General features: G+C 34.4%; 1 protein-coding gene across 3 annotated transcripts in view; it reads left to right on the forward strand.

Moving 5' to 3' along the window:
* MAGI2 (membrane associated guanylate kinase, WW and PDZ domain containing 2) overlaps positions 1-14,243 on the forward strand; it is a 458,519-nt gene that overhangs the window by 269,679 nt on the left and 174,597 nt on the right. For all 3 annotated transcript variants that reach the window (XM_012720830.1, XM_012720831.1, XM_012720832.1), the window contains exon 8: positions 7,684-8,322. In XM_012720830.1, coding sequence (XP_012576284.1) covers positions 7,684-8,322 — 639 coding nt within the window. The remainder of the gene's footprint in view (positions 1-7,683; positions 8,323-14,243) is intronic.

The raw sequence follows: 14,243 nt of genomic DNA on the forward strand, positions 1-14,243 counted from the left end.
TCACCCTCCACATCGCTGGCCTGTACCCCAGCTCTATATGAATAAATAAATAAATCTTTAAAAAAAATCTTTAAAAAAAAATAGCTAATCAGATCCTGACCTCAATGGTAGAAGTAGGCAAAGAAGGAGAGAATTGAAGTCATAGCTTAGAGGTAGGCTGCAAGGGCCTTTGACTTAGAATTTCAGAGTGAAGAAATATTCTAGAGATCATCCGGTTCAATCTTCTATTTTTTTAACATGGTGCTTAACTCCTATAAGAAGTCCAATATAATAAATATTTCCTGAAAAATTGGATGACTAAATGAGAGATAAGATCCAGAGATGTGTGGGCACTCCTAATGGTTGGCATACTTGACATACCTCTTGATTCCTAAATCAGCACGCCCTTCATTATCCCACACTTGGACTCATAATATATTTTTAAAAGGTCAAAAATAGCATCTGAAAAAAAAATCATCTGAATCTTATTTTATTGCAATGTCTTTATTTCTCTCATTTTCACTCACAAAGTCATTTAAAGGGAGCACAAAATTAATAAAAATTCTTCTGATGAAGATATTTTGTCCTGCCTCTTATAATTTCTATAATGTGTTTGTTTTTTCATTTGCATTTGTGCCTAACTTGATGAATGTCTGTAATAATACTGTCTGTAGGTTTAAAGTTGGTAGACTTGATAATAAGGTCTGGAGCTATAGAAGATGGAATTCTCTCCAATTGATGACTGGTTTTATAACTGTTACTCAAAAGAGGCTATTTGGGAACTTTAGTGGCTACTTTAAATATTTCTAGAAGAATGATGTTCTCCCTTTATGAAAACAGAAATAAAGAAAATAGTCATGATTTACAATAAAAGACTAACTTAGACATAAGGAAAAACTCTTGGGCAGTAAGAGATAGAGAGCCCTCTAGCAGATTCATCAGGGAACCTGAGAAAATAAGACAAAGACTCATTATTTTCTTGGGTGTTTGTCTCCTGACCCTTCACAGTTTGTGAAGTAATTGAGAACATGCACAGAACCACACGTGTGGCTGATGTCAGTTCTACTCAGCTCCCTGCCACCACTGGCACACAGTTCAGCTGCCCTTTGTCATTCTGATCCCACTGCCCTAATCTCATGATATTTGTACTGCAGAATGGAGTGAAGAACCCAAGAAAACTCATGAGGCACTCTTCCTCTTTGTTAGGAAACACTGTATTCGATTATAAGAGTAAAGTATATGTCATTTCAAGTCTGTGTGTAGGCAGCCTCATTACAGACATTCAACAGTTTATAAAAAAATATTCAATTATATTTATATTTATATATTATAAATATTCAATTGTGAATATTTATTCCTTCTCATCCTTAAGATTTTTTGCTTTACAACTTTTATCTGTTATTTGTTAATTTTTTTTGAAGATATATACCTGGTAACTAATATCAGAATAATGTTTGCCAATTTACCAAGCATTTTCACAGATATCTCTTTCTTATATTGCAAGTAGAATAGTTATTGTTATATTCATTTAATAGATGAGGATGCTGATATTGAATGACTTTTTTAAAGAGCAGCCCAAAGAGACCCAGCTTTAATTTTATTTGTCTGAAATACCTTAGTGCTTCTCTTTGGAAAATAAAATTTAACAAGAGCAATTATTTTAAAGGGCAAGTGACACACCCTCTGCAATAATTGCCCAAATATATTTGTGGGAGATGTAAAACAGAGTGAAAATGAATATATGACATTATATTAAAATTAAATATTATAATAACATGAAAATAATAGACAAATCTTATTCAGTGGCAAAGAAACTGAAAAAATAGCAATTTTTCAATTTTTTAAATACTTCACTTGTAATCTTGCCTATGGTGAGATGGAAGTAGTTACTGAGATCTTTATTTTTTTTTAAAGATTTATTTATTTATTCATATAGAACTGGGGTACAGGCCAGAGATGTGGAGGGTGAGAGGATTCACCAGAGACAGAGTGGGGAGCAGAACAGGCAGATGGATGAAGTACACTGCTGAGGGGAGCAGTGGGCGGGTCAGGAGGGGTCTGCCATGCCATGTGGATTTCCTCCGGGGCAGGCGGGATCGAACTCATGCGGAAGTGGCTTAAGCGTCTTAGTGCTGTGCTTTAACCCGCTGCACCACCAGGGAGGGCCTATCTTTTATTTTTTTATCAAAAATTTATGACTAGACAAAAACAGAAGCTATCAACACTACAAGCAGTAAATTTATTATAAATTTTATTTCAGTTTTCCTTTGACTAAATTTCTTACTCAATAAGAATTTACCCTACATAATACCTAAAGAGAATTTACCATACATCGTACCTACAGATTTCTCGTGATACTCTGTATTTGATGTGGAAAACTTGGAATGGGTAGGAAACCCCCACAAAGAAATAAAGTCTGAGATGAATTTGTAGTCACAGTGTAAGATAGGAAAAGTCTTAAACAGGAATCGTGGGTAAAGATTTCTTTGAACAGGTGAGGAAAGAAAATTTAATTGCACTAAAATTAAATTACTTCTATATAGGAAGTGTACTTGAGGTTAGAAGGATAATAAAGACAAGTGGCAAGTTAAAACTTATGAACAGTTAGGAAACCCACTTAACCAAACCATAGGATTTCTCCCTTCAGGTGTGATCACTAAAGTTCTCCTCTCACTTAAGCACCCTAAATCCTCCAGTGCACAAAGAAAAGTGTAAAATAATGGTAGTTCAATTAAAAAGACACCATTTAAAAAATGAACACCTAAATAATAGAAAGAAATCAACTTCACAAAATGGGTTCCTTGTGGTGTGATGAAGACAAAAAATAGCTTGATAGAGTGTTGAACAGTAGATCCATAGATTGTGTAGTTTGAACTTAATAGGGGTGACTTTGAGAACGGAGTGATAATTACTTTAATGTAGTTCATATTGCAGTAAAGGAAGGTATACAGTAAGTGTTTAGTGAAAAGACTGAAAGGAAAAATGATACAGACCACAGTAACTCAAAGAATGTAGGAGCAGAGGAAAGAAGTATAACAGTAATTCTGTGTTAAACAGTGCTTTACGAAGTGTCCTACTTTATCCAAAATGATAAAGTATTCAAGAAGTATCCAGTATTGTGTTTTGATTTCCATGACTAGGAAGGAAACCAATTATCCCAGAACATTTTCTCATACAGGCCAATAGTTTTAACCGCATATATTTGCTTCATCGGCCTCATTCTCCTTCACTTGCATTTTAAAATCCCATAATAGAGAGTCAGGTCATTATGAGAGCATTCGTATGGAGACACCAGGCTCATCAGTCACACCAAATTTAATCAATAGGCCTGAAGTCAATCACCCTAAAACCATCTGGTCTCAATATAGATCTAAAGTGAGTGTCCATATAAGAAACAATGTCCTATTTAGAGCAATATGGCAATGACAATGTGTGCTTGGCTTTCAAAAGAAGTGCATCATCTTATTTTTATGGAGAACCTTTCTCTGGTAAAATTAAAAGTGTTTTCAAAAGCATTATCTCATCCTCACAGTAGCCTCCTGAAATAGGAAATAGAGATATTTTTATTCCCATTTTATAAAAGAATTGTGAGATGGAGAGGTCAAGTGAATTTTTTCCAATTCTTTGTCTTAAGTAGGCCAATGGAGCTAGAGTTAGAGCCAGTTTTCCTAATGAAGTCCTTTTCTGTGCTCTTCAGGCCAGGCTATCCCAGAAATTGGCAAGGTACAATCAAATGACGTATACCAGGTGGCTCATATTTTTATTTCACAACATGTAAATGACATTCATATAGCATAGTTTATAAATATCCTACCCAGTCAGTTCTATCTGAACAAGCTAATGTTTGCTTGCATTTCCATCTATAACACTCTTGGCATGAGATATCCAGACATCTAAATATATATTGAAAGGGGGCAGTTGAATACTGTTAAGTTGTTAGATGGCTGTATCCTGTGATAACTATCCGCTCAACTTTTACACTCAGAAATCTTCTGTGCAACCCATAAAGATATTGTTGTGGGGCCCTTTATCACTTGCTTGCTTGATGACTTGAAAAATTGCTCTGAGTAGAAAATATCCATAAATTTTTAAAGACAGTCATACTGAGAATCACAAATAGGTCTCATTCCATTTCTAAATAGCAAGATCACATTAAAACTCGAAAATAGATAACATTAATCACTATAATTCAAATAACTATTCTTTAGACCTGGCAGGGAACCTCAAGAGCTTTGAACATTACCCTTAGTTCTTTTTTCCTGTGAATGCCTGGCAGACGGAACAGAGAGAATAAAACGTGCTTGGAGACTGCAGGGTTTGTTAACATTGACTACAGTTAGTCAGGGCATTAAAAGAAAGTGGCATGTTTCCTTCTTGCTTTTTATTTGCCCTCTCAGAAACCATACTCACTCTTGACTCTGACTAAGGTAGGAATAACACAGTGGGACTGCCCTGATTTTCTAAAAGAGAAAGACCAGAGACAGATACTAATTATTGAAAATGCAGTCATCTTTTGCATAACAATTTAGGCAGCTCTTTCACCTGCATGATACCATTTGTTTTTCCCATAGAACAATAAATTGCTATTATTATTGTTCCTCATTGCCAATGCAGACTTTGAATGATTTAAGTTAGCTTTGAAAGTAACAAATTTGTTACTTTGTGATGGATTTGGAAGTCAAACCAGTCTTTTGACTCTCTATCCTGTGTATATACAGGCTCCCAAACCTACAAAGAAGGTTGGGTTAAGAAAGGAGGTTAGCAGAAAAAATAGTGAATGTGTTAAAAAAAAAAAAGTGCTAACCAGTACTCTTTATAAACATATCAAAAGTTGCTCACCCTCACTAGCAAGTTGAGAAATGCAAATTAAAGTCATGATCACACCCACTAGACTAGTGAACACTAAAAGTCTGGGAATGCTAAATATTAAATGAGGAGTAATGAGAATTCTGATACTCTACTGAAGAGAGCGTAAATCAATGACTTATTTTGCCAGATATTTTCCATTTCCTTACACACTTGAAATGCATATGGTCTGCGCAAAGCACTTGTATACCTAACTACATACTTTAAAAACTCTCCCATATGTGCACACAATGATCATAGAAAAAGATTCATAGATTAACAGCCAAAGAACAGTACCATCCACTAACAGAAGAATGCAAAACATTAATGAATGATGATGTGGTTATCCAATAAATACTATATCGCAGTGAAAATTATGAACTAAAGGTACAATGCCAAAATAAATAGACATCACAGACACATTGAGGGAGGTTTCACAAGATTAATATGTACACTATTTATAAAAAGTTTAAAATATGGGAAAAGCTCCAGAGATTTTTATTTGAAGACTAAATATTTCTTGGGGATAAGACTTATGGTTCCATAGGTAGGTAGCTCATAAAATATAAAGTACATATGAATAACATATGTTATGCTCAGTTATGATAGCCTTCAGAAAGGGAGTGAGCGTATGTGTGTGAACGAGGGTACCTCCCAGATTTTACTCTTATGAGCAATGTTCTAGTTGTTGAGGGAGATGGCATACAGATACCTATTATTTCAGCTTTATAACATGTAAAATATGTGGTAATAAAATGAAAAAAATAAATGAAGCAGGATGAGAAGAAAAACCATGTGGATCAGATTCTTCTCTGGGACGCTGAACTAACTAGAGTTAAAAAAAAAAAAGTCTGTATGACCCCAGCCTACTGAGAAGTCATAGCGGCAAAGAGGGGCTGTACATCATAATCTAGCCTTCAGTTTTGGCCCAGCTTTTACACCAATGCCCTCCCTGTTGGGTAGAATTGAAGAGTAAAGCTCCAGCTGACTAATCACATTGTCTATGCCATCTTCTAAAATTAGAGCTGACCTGCATCCCTGAAAATGTTTGTTTGGCTCCTCTGTCTAGATGTCTTTAACATTTTCAAGCAGTTCTCTAGAATTTGGAAAGTGTTAACCAGGTGTATGTCATTGAGGACATTTTACTCAGGCATGTTTTATTCATGGAATTATTCATTTATAAGTGCATTTAATGAAGAAATTATTTTGTACAGATATTTTATCATTTTATATGAGATCTAAGAAAGGCCAGAAAACCTTTTAACTCTAAATGTCTAACTGATTTTCACTTTTGGTGTTTGTAATTTTGATGGGCAAGGATATCTCAGGATGAAATCTCTAGCTGTTTGTACTACCCATTGCAGAATATTTCTGATAAACTGATGTCTGTTAAGTTACTCATTTGACAATCTGTGAAAATATGTCTTTTCATCCCTCATATTCTTCTCAGCATAGGGAGGCACAGTCTCAATTTGCAAGTTCAGCTCTCAAATATTATGGCTTTTTTGGGATAAAAATATCAATCCATGATAGAACAGTTCTCCAAAAATAAAGTTGTTATTCATACATAATTGAAATTTTAAAATAATTATTTCAAACAAACATGTTTTCCTACATTTTAAGGAGAAAATATTTCATTTCTGAATTTTTTATAATGAATAATTTGTATTCAGGGCATTTTTAATATCACAAAGTTAATTTAAAACCAGTAGACTACATTGGAGAGAACAAATATCTGTTTGAAAAGACCTACTGAAATATCACCTTATCTAAGATCAGAGTATGAATCTATGGATGTTCCTGCCCAAAGGACAGGGTCCCAAATCCTCCCATACTATTTTGGCAGCAATAATATCAGTAATGTTCCACATTTACTGAGAATTACCAACGATCAGACACTGTATCAAGCACTTGTCCTGCATATCATATTTCATCCTCACAATTTTACAAATGAGGAACTATGACTTAAAGCAGGTAAGTAGTCTATCCAATATCATATCTGCTAAGCAGTAGAGCCAGGGATCTAGATATTACCCCAGATCCCTCAAACCAAAATCTGTGCTCTTTTGACCTTTGTTTATGTGTACATGGAAACTTTGCAGTGACACCTGGCTTTCAAAAGAGAAAATAAATGGCCTAAGTGGTTTCCATTTCTACTTTTAAAAAATGAGTTGAGGCCCTCCCTGCTGGCGCAGCGGGTTAAAGCACAGCACTAAGAAGCTTAAGCCACTTCCACATGGTTCATTCCCCGCCTGGCCTGGAGGTGACCACATGGCGTAGCAGACCTCTCCTGACCCGCCCGCTGCTCCACTCAGCAGTGTACTTCGTCAGTCTGCCTGTTCTGCTCCCCGCTCTGTCTCTGGTGAATCCTCTCACCCTCCGCATCTCTGGCCTGTAACCCAGTTCTGTATGAAAAAATAAATAAATCTTAAAAAAAAAAAAAGTTGAATCATACAAGTAAACATACCAGGGCTTTCTTTTTCGTCCAAAACATATGCCCATCATTTCCCAATAATCTGAAAATTCTTGTAACTGAGTTGCACTGAAAATGGAGATGATAATGAAAAAAAAAAGCAATAGAATGTATGCTTCTTCAAGGTGCAAGTTCTTCTAACCTTTCTGAGCATCAAAAATAATCAAATAGCATTTTTTTCAGCATTCAATTATTATATTTGTTGACAGACCTGTCGTAACCTTGAGTCACCTACAGTAAATTTAAATATTCTAATTGATTTTCTCACTGCTTACTGAGAAGTGGAGTGCCTCTTCTCACTAGCCTCATAAATAATTCCGATTTCTCTATATCAATGTTAATTGAACTTATCTCACTTTATCTATCTCTTTCTTTTTCCCTTGCAGGTGATGTCATTGTCTATATTAATGAAGTTTGTGTCCTCGGACACACTCATGCAGATGTAGTCAAACTTTTCCAGTCTGTTCCTATTGGTCAGAGTGTCAACCTTGTATTGTGTCGAGGCTACCCTTTGCCCTTTGATCCTGAAGATCCTGCTAACAGTATGGTGCCACCCCTTGCAATAATGGAGAGGCCTCCTCCAGTGATGGTCAATGGAAGACATAACTATGAAACATACTTGGAATACATTTCTCGGACCTCACAATCTGTTCCAGATATAACAGATCGGCCACCTCATCCTTTGCACTCAATCCCAGCTGATGGTCAGCTAGATGGCACGTATCCACCACCTGTCCATGACGACAATGTGTCTATGGCTTCGTCTGGAGCCACCCAAGCTGAACTTATGACCTTAACCATTGTGAAAGGTGCCCAGGGCTTTGGCTTCACTATTGCCGACAGTCCTACAGGACAGCGAGTGAAACAAATACTTGACATTCAGGGATGCCCTGGCCTGTGTGAAGGAGACCTCATTGTTGAGATCAATCAGCAGAATGTACAGAACCTGAGCCATACAGAAGTAGTGGATATACTCAAGGACTGTCCCATTGGAAGTGAAACTTCTTTGATTATCCATCGAGGAGGTAAGATAAATGCTGCTTGAGCATAAAACACACAGGTAAAAATAGAAGGACCTTTACAATAATATTGTAAAAATGGGAATTTTCTGGAATTAAATGAAATTATACAATGAAATGAAAAGTAAAGAGGTAAGATAAAAATAGGAGTCCAGGAAGGTTTTTTTTTTTTTAATTCTGAGAATATATCTTTTTCTATCTTATATTAAATATGATGATAATATGTTTTTAGTCTAACAAGTTTATGTTGCTATGAACTTTATGGGGAAGATTAAATCTCCAGTGTGAATGGCCTATATTCCAAAAGTTCTTTATAATATATCAGTTGTAGGGTCATGAAGCTCATTTCCCATTGATTTAATTAAGAAATTTGAGATTTCCAAAAGCAAATGCTCTGAATTGTACTTAGGAGTCCAGGCTACCAGGTGGAAGTCTGTTTAACCCCTTCCAAGCCCAAACATAGTCTTGATAATTCCCTTAAAGACCATAGGAAGCTTTAATCCCATGAAAAGAAAATCTTTCATAGTTGTGACTAGGGCTGCTCAAGACACTCACTTGTACAAAGTCTGCACCAGCTTTAATTACCTGTAGTGACTTCCTTAACCTGAGAAGAAGGTTATGAATAGGGTTAGGGCTGCACTTCTGGGCCAAATGTTCTAGGTGAAATATGGAAATGGGGGCTCTGAACCCTGGATGCCCTCTGTCATTCAACCAATTTTGTAGGATACTTAAATCCATGAGTTCAATGTCACATCTGTTATATTCAGTGATAATACCTGATCTGATGATAGTGTGCTTAGTATTCAATGATCCACAATACATGCTAATTAAATATTTGTCGAGTCTTAATTTAGCAGTGAAGTCAGAGCAGGGATGGGTCACAAGGAGCAGTTTTCTGGATAACCCATGCCTGAAGGACACACGTGTAAAAAATATAAGAGATTGCCTCTTTGAAGCACTGGAAGCCATATGAAATCCCTGTCAGTCTGAAACGCAAATAAAAGTAGTCAAAGCAGAAAGAAGCAGCTTATATGATTTGGCCCTCTCTGCAGATGCTTCCCCATCTAGGAGGTTTTTATATCATTGATTCCTTTTGTGGAAAGAGATACCAAATAAAAGGCATTTGTGGAAATTAATGTGATAGCACAACAGCCTTAACTTTGATGTTCTTTAGGCATTATTTTTTTCAAAATAGCTTTTGAATCTTGATAATTAAATATTGACGTTTTAATTTCTCCTATTGCTTGTTTAAGATTAAAAGAAATACTTTCATTACTTTAATATTTTAGTATTTTCATGTCTTCATAATGTGCAAGTGAAATTCATATCTTTGCAGTAGGCTCTTGATATTTAGTCAAAACTGAAAATCTGTGCAGTATGTGATATATGACTTATAGAAGCAGGTTTGGAGACACATGACTTTTTTAAAAATATAGTATAACAGAAAAGCATTTTGAGATTGCTTATTTGTTTTACTTATTTATATATGATATTTATATTACTGCAACTTGTGCCTTTTCTGAAAACATCAGGTGTGTACTATCAACTAGATTATCCTGTTCTTACCCCTCATTTCCTTCTCCCTCCTCTATTTAATTCTCATGTTCCCAATTTTGCTTGCATTTGAGGATGAGGAACTTGTTTTATGTTGTGGCTAATGCAGAATTAAGAAAGGACTAGCCTGTAAAGCATAAAGTATTTCTAAGTCAAAAACTTCTTGTGTTTCCCCATTCTCAGAATTTGTACTCATCTCTCTGATATTAATAGGAATTAATACCATGTTTTTTTATGATGAAATTCAGTTGGTTTTTTTTTTTTTTTAGAGGTACTCAAGTGTTCATGGCTTCTTTCAAGGGAAGTTCCTAGTTCGTCAACAGCAGTCATAGGCCTGGGTCCTAATATGAGGCTCATATAAATTTGTTATTATTTTTATTAGGATTTTTTTAATTTGAAAAATATGTGCATGATAACTTTTTTAAATAGTGTTAGGAAATAAGAAATGAAATATTCTCTCTTATGTGGCACACTTTCACTTTTTTTTCAGACAGTTTTTCTTATGCATTCTTCTAGAGAGTTTGTATATTAATAGCACATATGTAAATATATGTGATATGTTTACATAGGTGGATATAAGTAGGATACTATACCTACATATGTATAAAATATCTTGGCTAATATTGTATCTTATTTTTTAACATGCTGTTGTATTATAATTCATATAACATAAAACTAACTAGCCAGTAGTAGTAAATTTATGTTCAGTAAGTAATAGTCACCATAATCCTTAAAACATTCATCACCCCCAAGTTCCTCTGGCCACAATAATTTCTAATATGCTTTCTAAATAATTTTGCCTTTCTAGAAATTTTTATAAATTTAACCGTATAGTAGATAGTCTTTTACTTATCTTATTGCTATTGTGATTTACCTGTGTTGATATGTATACGAGTAGTTTTCTTTTATTGCAAAGTAATTTTCCATTTTATGGCATATAACCATTCACCATTTTAATACTGCTGGGCAATATGCAAGCATATATTTAAATTGTTAAAAAAAAAACTGCCAAAAATGACTGTACCATTTTACATCATCTCTAGCAATGTATGAGGTTTCTACTTTCTGCCCATTGTTGCCCAGCTTCTTGTTATCATCAGGTTTTCTTTTTTACTATAGCTGTTCTAGTTTCAGCATGCAAGTAGCTTCCATGGTATGAATTTACATTTCTTTGATATTTTCATGTGTTTACCATGTTTTCATGTGTTTATTAACATTCATGTATCTTTGGTGACATGCCCACTCAATATTTCACATACTTATATATTTATTTATCTGCTGTCTTCTTACATTGTAGAAGTTCTTTAGTGCTCTGAGTTCCAGTCTTTTGTAAGATAAATAATTGGAAATATTTTCTTCTGGTCTGCAGCTTGGCTTTTCATTTTCTTAGTGGTGCCTTTTTGAAGCTAAGAAGTTTTAAATATTAATGCATCCAAATTATCTCTTTTGGTATGTTCCTAGACTCTGTCTCTATATTTTAAGAAATTTTTTAAAGATTATTTATGCATACAGAACTGGGGTATATTCCAGAGGTGCAGGGGTGGTGAGAGGATTAACCAGAGACAGAGCAGGGAACAGAACAGGCCAACTGACAAAATACACTGCTGAGGGGAGCTGTGGGCAGGTCAGGAGAGGTCCATACAGCACCATATGGATCACCTCTGGGACAGGGGATTGAACTCATGCTAAAGTGGCTTTAGCTTCTCATTGCTGTGCTTTAACCCCACCAGGGAGGGCCCTATTTTAAGAAACTTTTAACTGGTCTAGGGGAAGACGTTCTCTTTATAAGATGTCTTTGACTTGTTTTTCAATCACTATAGTGCTGGCCTCATAAATGAGTTGGGAATTATTCTCCACCTCCCTTCTATTTTCTGAGTTTTTGTAGAGTTGATTTTCTCCCTTAAAAGTTCAATAGAATTCACCAATGAAGTGCCATCTGTTGAACTTTATTTGTAGAAAGATTTTTTAGTTACTAATTAGCTTTCTTTTCTTAATTTAGGACTATTCCAATCTTCTGTCTTTCCTTAAGTGAGTTTTGGTAACATGTATTTCTGGGAAAGTTTGCAATTCAACTAATCAATTAAATGTTAGTGTAAAATTTTTAGCAAAATTTTATAAAATCCTTTTTTACAAGCCACGCTTTGGACTTACATCTTTACAGAAAGATAAAATAATTCTGTTTTCTATTTCAATATTTTCCACTCTATAATTTCCTCTACTGACTTTGTGTTTAATGTACTTTATCTTTTCTGTGTTCTTGAAGCAGATTAATGAAGCTACAATCATTTTTGCTTTCTAATTAAAGCATTTGCAGTCATAAATTTCACTATCAGCACTTATTTAGCTGAATTCCATAAATTTCATTATGTATTTTCTTTTTCAGCCAGTTTAAGGTGGTTTCTTATTTCCTTTGTCATTTATTCTTTGAACCATTCATTAGTTAGAAATGTGTTGTTGATTTTTCAAACATTTGGGATTTTCCAATTATTTTCTGTTGATTTCCAATAACTTCCCTGTGGAGAAAAACATGTTTTTAAATTCCCTTTTAAAAATATTGAAATTTGCATTATGACAGTGTTTATTATCTCTTAGAGGACTTTATGTATTAGTTCCAAAGTACCACTCATTATTTTTAATAGCTTATTTAGTAAAATATCCACTAATGGATATTTTGATTGTTTTCAGTATCCTTTTATTGTGAAAATACATATTTACACATCTTCCTCTGCCCAGAATAGATCTTAGTGTCAATTTATTCTTTTAACAAATATTTGAGTGTACACTGTGTACTACACAGTCTTTGACATGGAGATAAAGCAATAAATGAAGCCAACCACAATTTTTTATGGAGTTGACATGCTATTGGAGAGAGATAAAAAATAATTGCCAACATAAGTATGCCCTGCATTTACTTCATCCTCCTGAAGTTTTATTCTTGAATATTAATTTTATTGGTATCATTGAGTTATTATTTCTCACATTTTTTCCAATTCATTTCATGGGATTGAGGCATATAATCAGACCGTGTGTAAGTCACAATCACTTTACCTTCTCCTTTCCTGTTTGTGTACCTCTGATTCGGCTAATAATTGGACTATTTCTTGAACATTACTAACTAATAAGGGAGATAATTGGAATTTCTGTGCAATTCCTATAAACTGTTTCATTTTTTTAAAGATTTACTTATTTATGCATATAGAACTTGGGTACAGACCAGAGGTGCAGGGGCTGTGAGAGGATTCACCAGAGACAGAGTGGGGAGCAGAACAGGCAGATCAACAAAGTACACTGTTGAGGGGAGCAGTGGGCAGACAGGAGAGGTCTACTATGACTTGTGCGTCACCTCTGGGCAGGGATCAAACTTGCCCTGAAGCGGCTGTGTCCAGCTTGCTGTGCTGAGTCCTAATCCCTTGTGCCACCAGGGAGGGCTCTAAACTGTTTCATTTTATACTGTTAAAAAACTAGCTTCTAATTAGAGATGAATATTCATCATACTTAGGAAATTCCCCTTAATTCCTATTGCAGTAGGAAATCATAGGAAATGACATCTATAAAGATGATCAGTTTCTCTTTTGACTTAGCACTATGATAAATTTCATTAAGATGTTTATGTTTAACTATACCTTCATTCCTAAAATATTCTATATTATTAAAATATATCTATGTTTGATTACGCGTTCTATATGCTATTTGCTTATATATAATTTTGCATCAATATTAATTAGTGAGATTGACCTGAAATTTATTTTTTCAAGTTTTTGTTTGCTTTGCTTTGTTTTACTATCAACTTTTACTGTCAGAGTTATGCTGGTGTCAAGAGCAGTAAAATCTTTTCATTTCTCTCTGCTCTCAAACAAGTTAAATGTCATTTAAGTTATCCATTCCTTGAAGATATAATATGCCTTTCAAATCTAGCTTGAATGAGTCAAGTTTTGTGTTCAGTTTGGGTTGGCAATACAACTTTGCAACTTTTTCAATTTCTTCCATAAAAATTCATTTTCTTAGAGTTTCTCCCTTGCATGTGCTCAGTTTTATTATTTATATAAGCCTGCATAATTATTTCTCTTATCCATGTTTTTCAAATATATTTAAATAGAACTGAATCAGTACTTTCTAATTTTTTCATTGTCCATTTACTTAAAAGTATTTCTGCTATTTCCATTTCATGGTGGTGCTATTGATTAATTTGGCTAATCATTTTTCAAATTTATTAGTTCAAGATATATAGATTGTTTTGCTTCTATTTTTCATTATACTTACATTTATTGCAAATACATTGCAAATTTTTATGTGAAATTATTTTTATGTATTTGGAAAAATACGACTTTTTAAATGGTATTGACACCAATATCTCTGCAACATCTCTATTCTAA

Source organism: Condylura cristata, unplaced genomic scaffold (genome assembly GCF_000260355.1).
Source record: "Condylura cristata isolate star-nosed mole 26May11 unplaced genomic scaffold, ConCri1.0 scaffold00005, whole genome shotgun sequence".
NCBI lineage: Eukaryota > Metazoa > Chordata > Mammalia > Eulipotyphla > Talpidae > Condylura > Condylura cristata.